We start from the raw sequence: 21,542 nt of genomic DNA on the forward strand, positions 1-21,542 counted from the left end.
AATACACCCCCAGGTAACACAATGGTAGAGTCCAAGAGGTAGGAAAGCCCTGTAAGTGAGACAAATCAAGCCTGTGACAGCGGACAAACTTGACTTTTATAACAAGTAAATACTGTACAGAGGTACGTACTATTCAAAAGTCCACGGTTTGACCTCGGTAACGTGTTTTTTTTAACAGCAGCGCCATGTTTTGCCGAGCTGTCAGTGTAAATGTGAGGGAGAAAATTGCAAAGAAGGTAACCACTTGCTAGCGGTAGCTTCCTGCTAGCTACTATAGGCTAGCTGCTAGCTGATTACACAGAACGGGACTGGAGCAGGAAGAAGTAGCATGCTAGGTAGATAGATGCTAGTTAGCCTTTTTTTAGCTTGCCCATCCTATTTTTGGATTGGCATTCCGCTAGCTAGTAACCTTAACTTAGCTGCCGTTATCGTGACTGTAAAAAGAGTGTTTATTAAGTCACGTCAACACCTCCTTTTGTTAAAAAACTGATATCGGTTGATGTGAAGTGGCGAGCGTGAAAAGCTGTGCATGATGAGGATGATGATGTTGCAATGTTTTCTCTGACGTGAAATCAACTGGTAATAATGACGAGAAACAACACTAGGGCCCTTGTGTCTTTTACTTCCAGGAGATCTATCATTCTTAAGCCAGTGATATGAAAGTGTGCATGTGGTTACATCCAGTAAGCTCGCCTGGCCTATTAGCTCAGTTACAATAGTATACAATCGGTGACTGATGGTTAACTCAGTGTGTCGATCAGCGCTAGTGTTACTGCCCCCATGAACTTGAGCACAGTGTTTATCTCATCTGTTGCTGTCATTGTAGGCCAGCAGTGCCACATTTGAATCAGACTATTTATCATAAAACTAACTGCTGCTGATGTCCATGTATTCTGACAGCTGTGTAATATGGTTAAGCTTGATACCTATTGTCAATGCTATGTCCAAATTCTTATAATGATGTGTTTTGTTTTACAAATGATTACAGATTGAAATCCCTAGATTTTGTTAGTAATGTATACATAGAATATAGGTTTATAAAAATTGCTCTCAAAACTGTGTTTTCTCATTATATTTATTCTGCATCCTCACAAAATATACCTGTGTTCATTTGTGTGTAATGACTAATACTGCTACGTAGATTTGGTTTACACACTCAAATGTTATCCCTTCACTTAGGGGGTATTGTTTTTGCTTTAAACAGCCTAAACTGCAGGATTGTCAGGTGGAAAGGTATATCATAAAATGTAGCAAAATTAAATTAAACCTCAGAGCCAAGTTCATTCTTAAATTCTGTTACTCACTCTTGTATTTTTGTGTTTATGTTTTTTCCATCAGGCTAGAAGAGAAACTGTACAATGTCCTTGAAGCCGCGGGTGGTGGATTTTGACGAGACATGGAACAAGTTACTGACGACAATCAAGGCTGTTGTGATGCTTGACTATGTGGAGAGAGCCACGTGGAATGATCGGTTCTCGTATCCTTTGCCAACTCGCTCAAAATAGAAAAGCATTACTAAGCATCAAATTCACCTAAAACCTTTGATTCATTCATAGAGAATCACTGAGCAAAATCCTTACAGCCTTACTACGTTTTTATTAAATGTATTTATGTTACCATCATTTTCATAACACATAATTTCACATAATGTAATCATGTTTTCCACATTTTTGATTCCTGAACTTTGACACCAGCGACATTTATGCCTTGTGTGTTGCATACCCAGAGCCTTTGGGTGAAAAATTATACACAGAGACCAAGATATTTCTTGAGAATCATGTTCGGCAGTTGTACAAGGTAAGCACTCCCAAAAGCTCACCTGTAGATTGCATTATCTGATGTTACTGCATTGTGCTGCTTTCCATAACACCTGTCATACCTGTGTGTGTATTGTAGAAAGTCCTGGAATCAGAGGAGAAGGTTTTAGTCATGTACCACAGATACTGGGATGAGTACAGCAAAGGAGCTGACTACATGGACTGCTTGTACAGGTAACGCTTTTGCCTTCGACATCATTTGTTTCCACTTGATATTAGACTGATGTAGTATGGTGCAGACTCACCATTTGATGCAGTCTTTCCTTTTTGCTCCTTCACCTTTTCTCCTTTTTTCGGCACCAGTTTTTTTTTTCTCAGTTTGTGTTCTAAGCATTTGATATTGAGATTGTGGGCTAGTTTGTTTTCTGTCTCTGCAATGCTTTTTCAAGTACAAGTAAAACCTAACATGTGCATGTGTTAAGAATGTGTCAGCCGTCAGCTAACAGTTGGCCGCAGTTATTGTGGTGAGTTCATGTACAACTCTAACAGAAAATGTGAGGTGGCTTTATTGGGGCTAATTCCTTTAAGTGTGTGTGTGTGTGTGTGTGTGTGTGTGTCAGGGTCCTTAAATACACAGCATACCAATTCTACAACAAGCTACAATGTGCCAGCCTACAGTGTTTTTTTCACATTTAAAATATTACCTTGAAAAGCGTAGTGTGAAGTGCCAACAGACATTTGGCGTGTCCTGATTCATTCTAAATCAATACCCCCCTTGGAGAGATTTCAGATCTATTTTTATGTGTACTTCCCACTAGACTGCCTGTGCATAAGTTTGCCATTGTCATTTATTATGTCAGAGTGAAACAGAAAGAGAATGTGAGGCTCAAGACTTTAGTAGTGCCACTGCAGTGTTCAGTTCTTTATATAGAGGAGGGTGGCTTATTATCCTCAACAGATCTCTATGTGAATATAGATGCTGTCAAACACACATCATCATGCATTGGTGGCTGGACTGAAGTGCCAACAGAATGAAGACAGACTGTTTACACCTTCAATCACCATCTCACACTCTCAGTATAGTGTTTATCAGTACTGAACACTCGCTTGTTATATTAGCAGTTCTTTAACTTGTCATGCGGGTGTTTGACGCCTGTCCGAGCTGGAGTTTATAACAGAAGTCAGATGGAGTGGCATCATTTTACTGCTGATACAGGCAAATGGCACAGCTGTGAAAATGGCATGTCATCTAAGCTAGAATCAGTCAACACAGATCACAGCTTGGTGATGGCCATCATAATGTGAGTGTTGTCTGTCAGTCTTCTGGTTGCTGTTCTGCTCTTAACTTTCTCTTTGCCTTCTTAGAATTTTGAAACACATTAGACATGTGTTGTAATATACTCTCAGTATATGCATTTCAACATCAGAGTATCTGTCATGAATTAGTGGAACTTTTAAGCACTTCCTCTTTGATTGATGAATTAATCTTCTTCAGTACTGTTTTGTGCAATAGAAAACTTTTCCAGCCAGAAGAAAATGACCCCTGATGTAAAAATGCTAAAATAGTGCTGTTTTACTTTTAGTCTGTGAATAAGAGGAGCAATGCAGTCAAAACGTAATTTATATTAAAGCTGAATTAACTGAGTTTTGCCTAATCTGATTCATAAAAGCATTGAAACAAACTGACAGATACCCAGCTACCACAGTACCACCAGCTTTATAAAGTTTTAATGACTACTATGGATGTGCTCGTATCACATTTTCATACTGTGATCATTGTGGCCAACATTTGGATTTCTTTTGTGTGTTTAAAGTCATTTTGAAAAGGTAGAACATGTGTAAACATGCACATAACACAAAAGTGATGGGTCGTGGCACAGTTACAGACGTTGCTGAAAATATTGGTAGTATTGGTATTGGAAGTTAAAACTGATAAAAATGTATGGTATCCATCATTCTTTATTTCACAATGACTATAACTGAACCTTTGCTTTTGATTTACAACTCTACATATTATTTAATACAATAAAACTAATGAAAATGACATGTCCCTTTAATATTAGTACCCTTAATTTCATATTTTGTAGCTCAGGTAATTAACTGCAGTCAAGCGCTTTCTGTAACTCTGAATCAGGTTTCTACACTTCTCCACTGGTAGTTTGGCCAACTTTTTCTCAGCAAAGTGCTCTAGTTCTCTCAGGTTTGATGGGTGCCGTCTCCCAACTGAAACTTTCAGCTCCTTCCATAGATGTTCAATGGGATTCAGATCATAGGAGGACACTTTAGAGTAGTCCAACATTTTCTTCTCATCCACTCTCTGGTGCTTTTTGACGTATGTTTGTAGTCATTATACTGCTGGAAGACACATGACCTGTGACTAAGACACAACTTTCTGTATGTTTTCGCCTCAAAATGCCTTAATAGTCTTCTTTAAATGAGCTCTGCACAGATTCAAGGCACCCAGTGCCTGAGGCAGCAAAACAACCCCAAAACATCACGGAGCTTCCTTCATGTTTCATACTAGGCATGGTTCCTTTCTTTGAAGGCTTCATTTTTTCTTTTGTAAATACAGGGTTGGGGTCATTTACCAAAAAGCTCTTATTTAGTTTCATTTGTCCAAAGCACATTCTGCAAGGACTGTGGCTTGTCAACACGCATTTTGGCAAAGTCCAGTCTGGCTTTTGTGTCTCCCTCTTAGAAGTGGGGTCTTCCTGTGTCTTCTACCTTGAAGCCCATTTTCATTCAGACAGCAACAGAGAACCATTTTCCTTGGTTCTTTCTCTATCATTGGAGCAATCCTGTTTAATCTTGGGCCGATATTCTCTTGCAATCACATCCAGGGATGTTGGCTACAGTTACATGGGCTTACACTTCTTAATAATATTGGCAGCAGTGGTCACAGGAACATCAAGCTATTTGGAGATGGACTTGTAACCTCCCACTTTACTACCAACAAATAGCAATGGGCATCTGAGCTGAAGCTGTCCCACACAGACATCATGTCCACAGTTTTAAGGCAGCAAGTTTTGTTGTTGACAGAGGGCCCTCTTTCTCGCTTAATATTACAACTCATGGCTCATAAAGTAGCTGTACACCAGCACATGGGACAGCTAAAATTAGCATAGCCATGACCACAGTAACTGCAGCTAGAACTAGATAGACAAGGAGCTGACTTTACTGACCCTGCCGTGGTGTCTCCGTCTCTCTTTAGTTGGTAGTAATGAAGTCACAGTAATGACGATATTAAAAATAGCTGGCAGTACTGTTACTATAAGAGCATTTCACCATGGTATACACTCATACCTCTAAATCATTGAGAGTCATGTGACTGGATGTTTGACTGTGCAGCTGAGATTTGCTTCAAGCTGCTGGCTGCAGAGGGTTGAATAGCAGGAAGGCACCACCATACAGTAAATATACACACTGTTGACCTAAAATGCTTTGCTTTACTCTTTCAGCTCTACAAGTGACTCCTTTCAATGTACAAGTTACACTTCATTTTAGTGTTAGGGCTACTTAATAAGCAGTTTTTCAAAAATATTTTAATCAGCTATAAATTACCCTGAAGTTGGACTGGATTTAGAGTATTTGTATAGTTTAATCTCTTAAATAGCATGCACAGCACCAGTGTTGGCTCTAAAACATGAATGCAACAAAGGTAAATGATTCTGAATTATGTTTTTAAACTATGAGCCATTAAGTTGGCTGAAAGGAATATTGCACTCATAAATCCATAAACTATAGATGGTGTATATGATATGATTAACCGCCTATTGCTTGGAATGCCAGATGAAAACATTTGTAGTTGTATTCTTCGGATAAAAGAGCTCAGATATCAGCTTGTGTACTCTGTGTTACTTAAAAACATAGACTATAAAAGATAATAGGCATAGCCACTGTGATATCACCCACTGGTTTATGGACTCCTGTTTTGAAGCCTTGACTTTGAATTATGATAGTTATATTTTTGGAGCTGAGTGTGGAGCTGATCCTAATGTTAGCTACCTTGGTTAGCACAATATAGCCTATGATCATGCTAATACTTATTTTCATGAGTGAAAAACAGGCTTAAAACCATTGAAAAAAGGAACTTACCAGGAAACACTACACATGCAGCTCCTCAGAGGGTCTTTTCACAATGTTCATAAATAAAACATTCATATCTGCCACTGCATCATTAAAGGGTCAAGGGTGCTGGACAGTGTTGGTTTTCATTGGCTCACCTGATAGTAAATAACCACATAGGGAAAGGGAGGTGAGTGACCTGTAGGCCAGGGTAACCACAGAACGACCCTCTCACATGACCTCTGTGAATTAATGACTCAGCTTGGCAGCAGCAGTGTTGTGTGTGCTTGACACACTCCCATTAGACATTATATGAGATGTATTTGTTATCTTAACATCTTTATCCCCCCCCTCCCTCCCTCCCCCCCCTTCCCTCTCTGCTTGGTACAGGTATCTCAACACTCAGTTCATCAAGAAGAACAAACTTACAGAAGCAGACCTACAGTACGGCTACGGGGGAGTGGACATGAATGAGCCGCTCATGGAGATCGGAGAGGTACTGACTGATTCATACATACTGGTATCAACATTATTCTCCCGCACATCCACAAAGGTTATAAGAAGCGAGGGAGGAGAGCTCATGCACAGAATGACAAAGAGATGATCTGTGATCCAGTATCCAGCTCAAGAGTCAGGACTGTCTGTGCTTGTGTGATAATATAATCTGTTTTATTTGTCATTGCAGTTGGCGCTAGATATGTGGAGGAAGCTCATGATTGAGCCTCTTCAGGCTGTCCTGATCCGGATGTTGCTGAATGAAATCAAAAAGTATGTTTCTCACACAAACATTAAAATAAAAACTGTCACTGCAGGAGTACTGTAGAAGCATCAGACCTAACACCAGCTTCCTCTTATCATGCAGTGATCGTTGTGGTGAGAACCCCAACCAGAAGGTAATCCATGGGGTCATCAACTCCTTTGTTCATGTTGAACAGTACAAGAAGAAGTTTCCACTAAAGGTGAGACTCCGGGATGATCCAGACAATTACAGACAATGTGAATTTATTTATTTATTCTATTAGTGTCTCTCATGTTGTAGTTTTTGTGCATATAACTACTATTTCCCTGCTTAATCTTTTAATCTCCTGTTTGTGTGTTGTTGTTGATGAACGTGCAGCATCCTCTGATTATCTTGCATTTGACCACAAGATGCTCAGCAGGCGTTCGTATAGTGTAACTGCACATATGCTAAATCCTCCTCTGGCCACTCTTCCTGTGTTGCAGTTTTATCAGGAAATCTTCGAAGGGCCATTTCTGACAAAAACAGGAGAGTATTACAAACAGGAAGCCTCCAATCTACTGCAAGAATCCAACTGCTCACAGTATATGGAGAAGGTAAGAGATGGACAAATTATGCAAGTATCTGAATGCTGCCACATTTTTTTATATTCAGTTGGGTTTTTGTGCAGCACAGATTAAAGTACCTGAAAATAATAAGTCAGCTCCTTTGCTTCCAGTCAGTGTTTGGTTTCTGATGACTAACTCTGTGCACGCAGCTAGAGATGAGTGTGTGTTTATCGGTATGTGTGTATGTGTGTGTACTGCATGTTCACCCCGGGCCTGTGTGTGTGAACTGTCAGGTCGCGTCAGTGTGGTGACATAAGAGTTTTAATCTGAGTATTAGCTCTACCATTAACCCGCTAAGGCAGAGATCACAGACCTCCGGGCAACTCTCTCTCTCTCGCTCTCTCTCGCTCTCATGCATTCGTTCGGCAATAATCAGATTTCTCCGATAGATTTATCCCCCCTGCCTGTAAACAGGATGATCATTAAAGCTTTACCAGGCATTAATGTAGTGTGGCTTGCCCTCCTGTTTGATCTGTCACCGTGCCGCCAAGTTAATATAAAGATAGATATGTGATATGACTGAGAAAGAGAAACAGTACAATGAAGTCCTCTCCTGTCTGGACAGGCTCAGTCACAGTTGTTTATCTGACCCAGTTTACAGCTGGTAGGGTTTTTTTTGTCCTTTTTTCTTAGTTATCTTACGTGCTCTATGTGTGTTTGTGTGTGTGTTCTATACAACAGAGTTTGCTTAAGATACCTGTGGTTTTCAAAAACGATAGAAATATTGTGTATTTTTTTGGCCCTTTATCATGTCTCATCAACTAATGTAAATCTTATCTCTAAATAAGAGAGAGACTTGAATAGTGGCATTTTTATTTTCTTCTATTGTGTTCTACTACTTGCTTTGGTTTCAGTGATTAATTTAACCCACATGTACCTATGTCCACTCTGTATATGCAACATGTTTAATCTCTTTATCACATCTAAAACTCACAGTTGGACATCTTATTACTATTAGTTTCATTTTGTTTCATGAAACCAAAACGAGTAAAACTGACCCTCTTGCCCTTCTCTTCCCACCTTTCTCTTCCTCCAGGTTTTGGGTCGGTTGAAAGACGAAGAGGTGAGATGTCGGAAGTACCTGCACCCCAGCTCCTACGCCAAAGTCATCCATGAATGCCAGCAGAGGATGGTGGCAGATCATCTGCAGTTCCTCCACGGAGAGTGCCAGAGCATTATTCGACAGGAGAAGAGAGACGGTCAGTACTGTAACTCATTCTCTGTTTATAATGCTAATGAAGCATACATAAAGGACGTGCATGCTGGTATTGAAGTATTGAACTGGAGTAAAACTGCTTATTGTGTTGTTTTGTCTAGACATGGCCAACATGTACACCTTGTTGCGGGCCGTGGCTAGTGGCTTACCCCACATGATCCAGGAGCTGCAAGCCCATATCAACAACGAGGGCATCCGAGGCACCAGTAATCTCTCTCAGGAAAACGTTAGTAATACAACACTGTGTGTGTGTGTGTGTGTGTGTGTGTGCGTGTGCGTGTGCGTGTGCGTGTGTGTGTCCCCACTTGCGTGCCTGTGCTTGCAGCTACAGTTCAGATGATTTTCATGTTGGCCTGCTTTTGTGGATACGGGTTTCTTTTAAAGTGCATTTCCCTTTTTGTCTTGATACCTGTAAGTGGTAGAAATTACTGTTACTCTCATTTCCTTTATTTATTTTAGTTTCATCATGGCTTCCTGTACAGCTAAAACATGAAAGCATGTTGATTTGACTAATGAGTTAGGTATTTTTATGAGAACACATTTTAAGTGAAACTGTGTCTTATATTTGTAAAGTGTTATTATTGGTTGCTGCAACATCCTGTCTGTTGTGAATAATTGCTATAAATAGACATATGTTGTAAAATGTTATTTTTGTCTATTAAGCTTCACTTGTAAATCATTACTCTACTAATACATTTGTCTTTCTCCTCTAGATGCCAACCCTGTTTGTGGAGTCAGTGCTGGAGGTTCACAGTAAATTTGTTCAGCTCATTAACACAGTTCTAAATGGAGATCAGCACTTCATGAGTGCACTCGATAAGGTATTAAACACTAGACTGTAATGGATGGTGCCTCACTGAAGAGCATAGTCATAACAGAGTAGTGCACTTCCTTTTACTGTAGAGCTACAGTTAAACATGTCATTGCCTTTTCATTTAAATGGTCTGAGTGAATGTTTTTATGTTGTGTCTGTTTCTCAGGCTTTGACGTCTGTGGTGAACTTCAGGGAGCCTAAGTCCATCTGTAAAGCCCCTGAACTGGTGAGTAAACACACACACACACACACACACTCACACACTCAGAGTATTATACACAGTGCTTTGACCAGGTCACATCTCTCCCGGTGTGTCTGTGCAGCTGGCAAAATACTGTGACAATCTGCTGAAGAAGTCTGCGAAGGGAATGACAGAGAACGAGGTGGAAGACAAGCTGACCAGCTTCATCACAGTCTTCAAGTACATAGATGACAAGGACATCTTTCAAAAGGTGACCACAACTCTTTTTGTGCTGGAATGAAACAAAACCATAAAGGTTTCATTTTTATATTTTCCTCAGATGATATCTTATGACATTCTGATGCACAAGTCTGGACTAGCAGTGTAGTTTTGAGCTTAAAATAGTTATGTAATAGAAATATTATCCTCACTGTGTCCTTTTCAGTATCCTCAGTTGTCCCAAAATACCCAGTTTAAGAATAATCTTTGTCCATCAAACCCTGCATTCATTTGGTTTGTTTTAAGTCTTGTTTTTGTCTTGATTTCCACAGTTTTATGCCAGAATGCTAGCAAAGAGGTTAATACATGGTTTATCATTGTCAATGGACTCAGAAGAAGCCATGATCAACAAACTAAAGGTAAACATAAAAAAGACTGGTTTGATGTTTTACAAGTGCCAGCGCCTCATCTTAAAACCTTGAAGTGTCTGAATCTTTCAATATCCTGTCACTTTTTTTCTCCTCTGACCATGAAGGACACACTCATTAAATCTCCCACATCTCTCTCTTTTCCCTCTGCGTCCCAACACTCTCAATCCTGCAGCAAGCTTGTGGCTACGAGTTCACGAGCAAACTCCACAGAATGTACACAGACATGAGCGTGAGCGCCGACCTCAACAACAAGTTCAACAATTTCATCAAGACGCAGGAGACCGTGGTGGACCTGGGAATCAGCTTCCAGATCTATGTATTACAGGTGAGGAGGACTCTGGGATGGTTGACCTGCCTTAGCTATACCTTTAAAACCATAGGACTAAATTCACAAGGAGCTGACCATTGGCTAGGTTATCTCTGATTATAGAAACCCTACAAAAACTGGCATTTGTGTATTTGTGGGTCATAGAAATTGAATTTAAATGTGCACAGACTAGGCTTCCCTCCACATCAGCCCAACTGTAATGACTATTAAAAAAAAATAAAACAGTGTAGGAATGCTAAATGCTTTAAGTGTGTGTTTGTGCACTCAAGCATGTTTGTGTTCCAACTGAGGCAGCACCAAATAAGACTTAATGCCCTAAGAAGTCTTGATTCTTCCTCCCAGACAAACTGTTTTTATTGGTTCAGACTGATAAAATGATCTGAACCAACTGCAGGAAACAAGCAAGGTTAATGATTATAAAGATGCTTACAACTTGCAGTGATTAAAGCAAATCTTCAACTACTGTGGATATGTTCTTATCTGGTATGACACACCTTAACAGCACATTTATTAGAGTTGGATTGTGCCCTGACTATTTGCCTTATAAATCACCCTAATCCATGCCCAACCAAAAAAATGAAGCACTATTTGTTCTGTTAACCAACTAGTTTATGTCTCAATATTTTCTGCATATATGTGTAATTTATATGATATATGCCATGTGATTGCAGGCTGGAGCATGGCCTCTCACACACGTCCCCTCCTCCACATTCGGCATCCCTCAAGAACTAGAGAAGAGCGTGCAGATGGTGAGTGTTGCTCTCATGTGAGCTCAGCAGTTTTACTTTTTTATTGAGTTCGTTAAAGGAGCGCGCTGTGGATTAACCTTTGCTTTCACCTTCCTTTTGTACAGTTTGAGTTGTTCTATAATCAGCACTTCAGTGGGAGGAAGTTGACCTGGCTGCATTATCTTTGCACAGGTAACACTAATACACACACACACACACACACACACACACACACACACACACACACACACACACACACACACACGTAAGCTGAATTGTGGCAGATTTAAATGTAAAAAAAGCTTCTGTGTGACTATAGCTACAGAGCACTGTATTAAAATAGCCATTCAAATGAAATGCTACTACACAGAATCATGTTTGTTTGTGGGAGAGACAGTACAATTTTATGCACAACAACAGGTGAGGTGAAGATGAACTACCTGTCCAAGCCCTACGTCGCCATGGTGACCACCTACCAGATGGCCGTGCTGCTGGCCTTCAACAACAGCCAGACGGTGACCTGCAAGGAGCTGCAGGACGGCACCCAGATGAACGAGAAGGAGCTACAGAAGACCATCAAGTCCCTGCTGGACGTGAAGATGCTCAACCACGACTCACAAAAGGTCTGAGGAACAAGATAAAGAGCACACAACGTTCACCTGATTGACATGTTTTTATTAAGTGTGGTTAATGTTGGAAAAACGAGTGAATCGTGAACTTTTTTGTTATTGTGATATGAAGACTTAATGGTTCACCTATGAGAAATGTCACATTTAGTCTTTCCCTAATACTCAGCTCTCTTTCTGATTAACTAGTGGACAGTCCTGCCTCACTTTTCCTTCTCCGTGGACTATTTGTGGCAATTATTTTGCTTGTGTGAAAAATGTAAACTGAAAACATCGCAGAGAGACGCCAACACAGTAACTTGAGACAATGCGGCCACAGAAACTTTGTAACAATGCTCGCAGTGCGCTGGAAATCCGCCCACTGGAAAAACATCCACTGGTTGACCTGAGGGTCGAACATGTGACTGACCGCACTGGAAACTGTCAGAATAACAATCCAGCTGCAGGTTGGAGCTGGCGATTACAGAATTGAAGATTAAACATACGTAAATATGAACAGGACAGTAATTATGGGCTGAGCCAGGAGTTTCTGACTTTGTAAGATGTATGCAGATTATGTGGTGATGTCTTTTCTAACCTCTGCCCACAGGAGGAGATTGAAGCCGAGTCCACGTTTTCACTAAATATGAGTTTCACCAGTAAAAGGACAAAGTTCAAGATCACAACATCAATGCAGAAAGACACACCGCAGGTCAGACAAGTGGTTCTACGCCCATATAAATTCTTTCTCAAACGAATGTGTAGCTCAGATTGTGCTCACGGTGTAGGTAAACTTCTAACATATGTGTCTGTTGTGCAGGAGATGGAGCAGACAAGGAGTGCCGTAGACGAGGACCGCAAAATGTATTTACAAGCTGCTATAGTGAGAATTATGAAGGCCCGCAAAGTGCTCCGACACAACGCCCTCATACAGGAGGTGAGTGACATGACACACAACCTCCAGCAAGCTTTATTATTGATGTACATATGAAAGTGATATACAGGGAATTTAGAATAACTCATGTTTACCAGCAATAACGGTATAAAAAGAGAAAGAGAGTAGAGGAAGGACACATTAAACTGAGCATGTGCATGAATGAATCCAAATAAAGACAGTCCTGTGGTGGGCATGTGAGTAGTGAGTTCTTCAGTGGTGACATAACACTGCTATGATAGAGGGATGATGTTGGGAATGACCAACTCTACTCCTGGGACCATGTTGGTATACACACACACACACACACACACACACACACACACACACACACACACACACACACACAGATATATATATATATGCAGATTCTATGTGCGATAGAGTCATGTTTGCAATATACACAAAGTTAAATCCCCTGCTCTGTCCATATCTCTTGTTAATGTACATTCATAATATTTGTGGTAAGGTGTAACTGGCTTAGCCCAATTCTAGGGCAACCCTGGTTTGACACTTATCCTGATAGGAAAGTTTCCCCTTGATACTATAACATCCTCAAAGCGTCTTGCAAAACTGTTCTCAATTAACAACATAGATATTGGCGATATATTTTCAACAAAATCTGTGTTTGTATCATGACATTAACTGTTCTTCGTCATGTGTGCAGGTCATCAATCAGTCCAAAGCCAGGTTCAACCCCAGTATCAGCATGATCAAGAAGTGCATCGAGGTCCTCATCGACAAGCAGTACATTGAACGAAGCCAGACCTCTGCAGACGAGTACAGCTACGTCGCATAGGCAGAAGAGCCAGAGAGCGCCTACACACAAACACTCTCCTGTGTGACTGACTGGCAGATACAGGTTTAAAACAAAGTAAACAACAAAAACAGACTCATTCATCCATTTAGGTTTTGGACTGTCGCTGTCTGCTGTGATCCCACGCGGTGACTAAAGCAGGACTGGTGCCTCCATCTTTGAAAACGAGAAAGGTCACCGCGTCATGTCAGACAGCAAGCCGACACCACCATCCATAAGGCCCTCCTCCCAACCCCCCCCCCACCCACCTTCTGATTTTAAGCTGTTTACAACATCACCAGTGCCACGCACCTGTGCGTCAAACAACTAAAAGAAAATGCCTATAGCTGTTCGAGAGGAAAGAGCTGATAAACATACTAGTCAACCCAAAATAAAGGAAAAAATAAGAAAAGTGGGAAGGAGTAGGTATGACATCAATGAGACATTGGTGGCTACACATTAAAAAAACATGCTTTCTTTTCTCACGTTTGCAGTTGTTGTGTGTTTATTTTTTTTCTTTGTTAAATGTACTGAAGTTAGGAAAAAAAAATATTGTAATAAAACTGGTATACTGACTATTGTATCTACTTTCAAATGTAAAGAAAAAATGAGGTGACAAACATGATCCTGCTGCTTGTCAAATAAATAAATAAAAACACTGAAGGGTTTTATGTAAACGTTTGTCATGTGTATCCATGTAAATAATTTCACCATGTTTGAAAATGAATGTATATTCTTCATGTTATTGCCATTTAATGTATGACTCCTCTGTTACTTACTGTGCTGTCAGAGCTCTGATGAAGTAGTGGAAGAAACACTGCTAATTATCTAACAAAAGCATGAAATAAGAAGCAGCTCACCTAGCAGGTTTTAACCTATCATTAATTTATTAGAAGCTACAGAACAACTGTAACCATACAAAAGCTGCTGGGCTGGGCCACAGACAAGACGGCATTAACACCAGCTCTGATATATCCAAATCTGATGGTGTGACAGAGTCGATACACACAGACTTTAATACAGAGGCATACATTTTTATTATTGATACCTGTGCTTTCACTACTGTTACAAGTAGAGCTCAAAGTACTGAAAGAAATGTGCTAGTCAAGCTGACATCAAGGATGAATAAATCACTTATGTAAAATGATTGAACACAGGACTACAGATTGTATTGAATTCAATAATGGCACGCTAAAGAATAATTCAAATAATAAAGTAGTAAATAGTCAAATATTTGTAATATTTGGCTTGGGAAAAAAGTGCGCATGCGCACTGAGTACAAAGCTAGGTGAGCCAGCTGTTGTGCCGACAGCTGTCCATGGTGCTGACGCAGGCAAAACGGAGCAGAGAAGTGGGAAAACGATGAATTTGGATGCAAATGCGAAAACATTCAATATGGTTCAGTTTTTCAGTGGGCTTCAAAAAGTTATAGAGGAGTTGAAAATTCATATTCGCCGCGTAAAATTACAAATACCAAATAGTGGTACAGAAGCAGACAAATGAGTAACATAGCCTATTTTAGCGTACACACTGAGAAATGTCTAATCTCTTGAATTATAGTGATAGGGGCGTTGAGACCTCGTGGCGCAACGGTAGCGCGTCTGACTCCAGATCAGAAGGTTGCGTGTTCAAATCACGTCGGGGTCAAACATTTTAATATAGTGGTACATTCAATATATAATACAAAATAAACACTGCATCATTAATAGATATTCTCGCAAATGTAACCGAATCTAAATCAAATAATAGATAAATGCTAGCCTACTCTTCTGGAGCTTATAATTTTCTTCCATCCTGTAGTTTGTTGTGTGTGTGTTAGTGTTGCCAGTTCAGCTCTAAATTAATGTTTTTTTTCAGACTGTACTTGATGTTGTATACAGTAAGGTGAAGTACTTCTAAACAGTTTTCCACCCAAATCTCACAATGAGCAGTCCTTACTTCCACTCCCCACATTGACTTATAGAGCTCAGCAGCAAGTGAGACAACCTCATTCAAGTGCAATAGATTTAAATTAAACATCAATTAAAGAAATGTCTGTAATAAAAAGGTGTCTGTACATTCACCAGATGGCAGTGTGCCACTTCAGTGAATTGACTCCTGGTTAAAAGAGGGCCTTTGCTAAGATTGTCACATCGAGGGCTTCTACAAAGGAATTACTATGCATGAAGCGCAGGCAGGCGAAGCACCCAATCTGTCTCATCAGCTGCTGTTTTCACACTAATCTGATGATAACTGGAAGCAGTGGGATAATCTAGGCCTATCTGTTAATTTGTTTCACGTCTCAGTTACTTAAGTGAGTTTGTAATGCTTTAGCCCTGACATGATTTAAACACACTATCTTCTGATCTGTAGCTAGTGATCTGATATGTCTCCTATGACACTTGCATTTATGTGAAGAATAATGAAGTAAAAAAATCTAAAGCTATAAACATAACAGCATTCAGGCAGGGTCAGATTTACCAACTGGATGCCCCCACCAGGTATTTTGCCTATTAGAAGAACAGTGTGTAGGATTTAGTAGCATCTAGTGGTGAAACATGGCAGTGGAACATGGTGGGCTATGTGGGAGAGGACCCACTCCCTATGTCCCAGGGTTGTAAAGGTAACAAAAAACACAGTGATTCTTATTTTCCATTCCACTAGATGCCACTAAATACTATACACTGCACCTTTAATTATTGGATTGTGAAAACTTGTCACAGTCAACCAGTGACCAGTAGAGTCATGTCAGTCTTGTAACATAAGTATTTTATCTCTAATATTGAGACTGATGTCAGACTTGACCTCTCATTTGATTAATTTCCTTGTTTCTTACCACAGCAAATGACTTCCAATAATGGTATGTCTCTGATAGATTTATTCTCCACTATATAAACAGAATCATCAACCAATCATCAGTTTGGTCTCCACCTTCATTTTTATTCTGTCAATAAGCTGCTGCAGTGTTTTCTGTCATGACTGTTGGAGCTACTGTGCAATAAATACCCATCATCTATATAACCTGCTGGAGGCTTGTTTGTCCCATTGATGTTTTTCAGAGATTGTTAAAATGGACTAAGTGGACAGCAGAGGCTGTCATAACTTGACTGGTCCCATTACCACAAGGTGTCCAGTTAAGATGCTTTTGAAATGTGTCGTCTTGAGTTTCCTCTCTCTCCTAAAATACTCTCTAAACTAAAGTACACTCTGCACTCTGTTCTTCCTCTAAATTTCACAGGAAGCTTGTGGCAAACAATTCATCAGCAATAACTACAGAATGTGCATAACCATGATTTTAATAAAAGACACAGTTATGGACTTATAACTAATGACTAATGAATTAATGAAAGTTTGGTACACATTCTTAGTGACAGCACTTTCTCCTATTTGACAGTGGGTGGTGTTATGCCTTCTCTTGTCCCCACTTTTAATTATAAAACCTTGTTGCTGACCATATAGGTTACTGATATTATATCTGGCTATTAAAACCTGTCAATGTATAAAATGAATAGGTCTTATCAGATAAGAGCTGTTCAAATGAGCTGTGATCAGACAAGGCAAGATTTTCCAGTCTCATCCCATTATTTATACTGGTCCAACCAATAAAAGTTCTTCTTTCTTTTTTATAAATATGTAGATTTTCATCAGGTGGTTGTGCATTAGCCTTCTGATATCTGTCAAGATTTAATTCACAGATCTCACATGTGACTATCTATGGGACTATAGCAGGATTACTAGGCTGAGGTATGAATAACCCCAGGAAGTTTTCATCCCAGCTAAATCTGTGTTGTTTTATCGTTGGACTACAAGGAATCCCCATTGCAAGATAGAAAGTGTATGCAAAACAGCAGCTGGCAGCATGGGCTAATCCATGAAATCAGAGTGCTAAAGCTGCGCTAACACCATTCTCAGTGTTCACAGCACACACTGGGCCCAATCCCCGCAAACATGGCAATTAAAGGCTCTATGCTTAATCCAAACAAAGACGATTCCTGGAGAGAAGACAAGACAAGGTGTAATACTCTTTACTGTCTGCAGATGGAGCCCTTTAACTTTCAGAAAGCAGTGGTCCTCACTAAAGCTACAGGTTGTGGGACATTTAACTGCAGGTCACTGAAGAAGACAATAAGTGAATTATAAATGCAGATATTAAAATGATAGAGTAGCTATTTTATTAACAGTTACGGCCATAAGCAGGTTTCTGATTGACATGAGCTTTTCATGGTTTTAACATCAATGCATTTGAGTAAAAGTTGCTAATGTATGACTGTGACATTTAATTAACCCTCTATTGTTCTTGCCTATCAGAATAGTGATATAAGCAGTGCCACACTCATCTGGCTGTGAGCATTGTTCGGCATGAATTCAATTACACAACTGCAGTGTTTAAAGCTCTATCTGTAACCGTGGCAACTGGCTAACGTCAACTAATTACTGTATGTTCATGTACAGACTGAGATAAAGCCGTCTGGTGGGGAATTGAGCAAGAATTAGATGAGAACATAGAAAACAAGTCAGCAGTTACAAAATACTGATGTCACCATGCACTCATCTAACACACCCCCCCCCCCCCCCCCCCTTCCCACACACAGTCCTGATGTAATGATGATTACCAGCACAGTGTCTTGATATGGCAGGGACTATGGATCTGTTACAAAATGTGCAAATGTCAGTCTTAATCATATCAGACAGCTGTGAAAAGCACATTAGCAATGCTGTCATCACACAAAGAGCTGTATTTTCACGTCTCATGAAGCATCCCATCAGGGTGCTGAGTGTGAAACTATCTCAACTATCTCTTTAACAAGTCTTTCAAAAGAACTGCAGGCTTGACCTTGATGTGATTTGAACACTTAACCATCTAATCAGGACTCAGAGGTTCTACCATTGCACCACACGTCTACTACAAACTATAATACATAATATATTAAATGTATGTGGATTATTTATGATTATGGGCGCAGTAACTGAGCCTGATAACTCCCTGGCTCTGTTTCAGTTCTGATAAAATGCATCTACTCTTCTCACTTCAATCAAAGCAGTGACATTTTTTTTATATTTTAATAATACTCACTACACAGTGTCAGCAGCACAACACATTAGCATATCACACAATATGTTGTCTGTTTTCTTGGATCTGCCCTCCACATGCAAGTTCTCACATGACACGGAAGACAAGGAACCAACCAAGGAGATGTGACAGTGATCCTAATAAACACAAGTCATCACTTTGTAGAATGATACGTTAGCCAGTGTGTATGTCAGCTCATGAACATACAGTATATACCATGGATGGTTCACCAATGGAGCAGCTGACTATTGATTGTTCTTGTACCTGCAGTTTCTAGACTTATGAAGAATCCATCTTTAAGGTTAACTTGGCCATTATCCTATAAAGCTGTGTTCCAGTTTCATTAAATCTTGGTTTGATGCTCCTTTCTTGGTTTGATGCTGTTCCATAATTCATTCTTTATTTGCAGTTTTGTATGTTTTAAAGTTGGATTTTTGCCTTTGCTTTTATTGCCTTGTGTACACAGGACTTGCGTACAAAAAGACAGTAAACTGCTCTCAGTGGACCACCTTGTATAAAAAAAGGTTTTATGGATGAAGAAATCCAAATCCAATAAAAGATCACAATATCAATGCAGAGATACACACCAAAGACTGGTACCAGCATCAGAGAAAGGATACAGTAGATTGAGTATGTTTATGAATTATCCAGTGGTGAAGTAACAATGTGTTGACATGGGGCTATGTCAGGAATGACCTCCTACACTGTGGGGACCATGTTGGAGCACGCCTGCCATGGAACAAACACCTCCCTGTAAACTGACAGATACAATATTACACACACATACACACACACACACAGACACACACACACACACACACACACACACACACACACACACACAGAGAGAGAGATGCAGATACACAAATGCTTTATTTTACCACAGTCTTGGAGGAGTATTAAAATCAAACTTTATGGACACTCAAAACCACTCATCATCTTGTTGTTTTTGTTACTATGGCATTTGATATTTGAATATAACCAAATTGGAGCAACCTCATCAGATGTTATAACTTTTCTGTCACTCAATACAGTCAATAAACAGACTCATATGGCATGAGACGTTTATTTTTAGGTCTAGAATTTCCTTCCATGTGAACAAAATTAGTAGCAGAGAAAATATGGCCTTCACTTTTACTGCTTTTCCCTCAAAAACCTTTGTTTACCACACAAACACAGGCTCATTATGCAGTGCAGTAAATTGCGGACGGAACATTTTGATGTCAGAACAGCAGTTATGTATTTAGATGGATTTTTTTTTAGCAATGTTGTGTGAGTGATACACACAGGGCCCGCTCTTGTGGGCAACAGACCCCAGTGAAGCTGTGCTGTCTCTCTCTCCTCCTCTCTGCATTCCTGATGTGCAGTGGACATACTAAAATCCAGCTGGGGTTAATAACATTGACATGCTCATGGATGTTTTTTGTATAAAGCTCTCAAGGGTTTGGATTTCCAACACCAGAAAGAAAATAAATCAGGCATCAAGGGTGCGTTGTTTTATATATTTTTACAATTTTAGATGCAGTAAAATTTGGAAAGAATTAGTGTAAAATCATCAAACTGTTCAAGTGTGCTCTTTTGGGAAGTGTTTTTCCTTCACTTTACCTCTAGGGGGAGTAATAGATGTGTGAAAGAAGGAGTCTGTCACAGCTGCAGTTGTCAAAGTGGAAAAAAGGACTGCAAAAAGTTCAGAATACTGTAGGTTCTGCTTTTCACTTTCCAACTGAAATATTTTGTCACTTCAGTATAAATCAAAGATTTGCATGAGCCTAAAGCATGACTCTAATGTGACTTGAACACACCACCTCTCACATCAGAATCAGACACACTATCCTTGCACCACCTGAGCAAATGATAAGTACAGGAATAGTGAGACTCATGTTCAGATCAAACTATAAAGACACAACTGAAAACATCTAAGCAGAGTTATTTCCACCTATGTGTTGCATTGAGATAGTTTGATAAAAGGATTGACCATCCTGCATTCCTGTTCATGTTCATTCACTCGGACCACATTAGTTCATAAAGAATAAGAGCTGCAGGGAGAGAGTGAAGCTCCAAAGAAAGGTTGCCGCTTTTATCGGTAAATTGGGTCACATTGTAGATCCAGCCTTAGGCTCATTTCTTATCCTGCACTGCAGTTTAATAATTCAGTCGTATACTACATTAATCAGTAGCATAAGTGCAGGTTGGAACAGGGGGTTTTAACAGATATACACAAACCTGACTTTCCCAGCAGCTACATCTGAGATCATAAGATTACTGCAGCTCATTCTGCTACGTTATTCAGTCTGTCTAATGTGTTCAAGGACGACATTGGTTCATATGTCTCAGGTGCTGAATCATCAAGGTAGTCATTGCTGTGTAATGGATCAATCATATCAAGTGTGCAGCAGTTCCCAGACTTACCAAACTTAAAGATCTCCATTTCATAAGATAACCTTCAACTCCATGGGAATCCCTATATGAGATGATTGAACAGAAGATAGATATGTAACGCATCATTAAAGGATCCACATATTTGCACTGGATAGTGTGCAGATACAGTGATGATAATGTGTGAGTGTGAATTTGAGACTGGATTACTGGGCATAGTGACCCTGTGCCTGACCCTGACCCTGAGGGCACTAGAAGGCCTCAGGTTGCCTACATTGCAACTACATAGTGGTAATTGATTAATTACAAGTCTTCTTGGTTATACTTATATGCACCACAAAAGTACAATAAATATGGAAATGGTAGGATGGTGGTTACCTTTGATATTGATGAGATGGGACTGTAGGTAAAATTGGTTTGTCATAAGTGTGTGTGTTTTTGGGGTGAGGGTTGGGTGGGTCACATTTAGTGGGTTAATTTGGCCCTGGCTTTAGGGCTTCAGGGACTCCTGGAAATCCCAGACCATATGCTGTAGCCACTGGTGATATGGGAGGTAAAATATAATATAGGATATTTAGTCATAATCTCTCGCTTTCTCCACTATAACAAAAATATATTTGGATTGACTTTATTTAGAATGCTTTTCAGTTCAACCATACTCACATATCTCCAATCTAAACTGTAACAGACTTGCA

The 21,542-nt window shown here is 39.9% G+C and overlaps 1 protein-coding gene and 1 non-coding gene across 2 annotated transcripts; both read left to right on the forward strand.

Annotated features, from left to right (window-relative positions):
- Positions 1-41: 41 nt before the first annotated feature.
- cul2 (cullin 2) lies at positions 42-14,098 on the forward strand. Its single transcript, XM_053342564.1, has 21 exons — positions 42-122; positions 1,339-1,477; positions 1,695-1,797; positions 1,897-1,991; positions 6,213-6,318; positions 6,508-6,590; positions 6,685-6,781; positions 7,047-7,157; positions 8,206-8,368; positions 8,487-8,611; positions 9,099-9,206; positions 9,366-9,425; positions 9,523-9,651; positions 9,932-10,018; positions 10,203-10,355; positions 11,030-11,107; positions 11,212-11,278; positions 11,507-11,709; positions 12,302-12,403; positions 12,512-12,628; positions 13,293-14,098. The coding sequence occupies exons 2-21, from the start codon at positions 1,359-1,361 to the stop codon at positions 13,422-13,424; spliced, it is 2,238 nt and encodes a 745-aa protein (XP_053198539.1). The 5' UTR covers positions 42-122; positions 1,339-1,358; the 3' UTR covers positions 13,425-14,098.
- Positions 14,099-14,996: 898 nt separating this feature from the next.
- trnaw-cca (transfer RNA tryptophan (anticodon CCA)) lies at positions 14,997-15,068 on the forward strand. The gene has a single exon. It is a non-coding gene; the product is annotated as a tRNA-Trp (tRNA).
- The last annotated feature ends 6,474 nt before the right edge of the window (positions 15,069-21,542 follow it).

The sequence above is a fragment of the Scomber japonicus genome, chromosome 21, assembly GCF_027409825.1.
Source record: "Scomber japonicus isolate fScoJap1 chromosome 21, fScoJap1.pri, whole genome shotgun sequence".
NCBI lineage: Eukaryota > Metazoa > Chordata > Actinopteri > Scombriformes > Scombridae > Scomber > Scomber japonicus.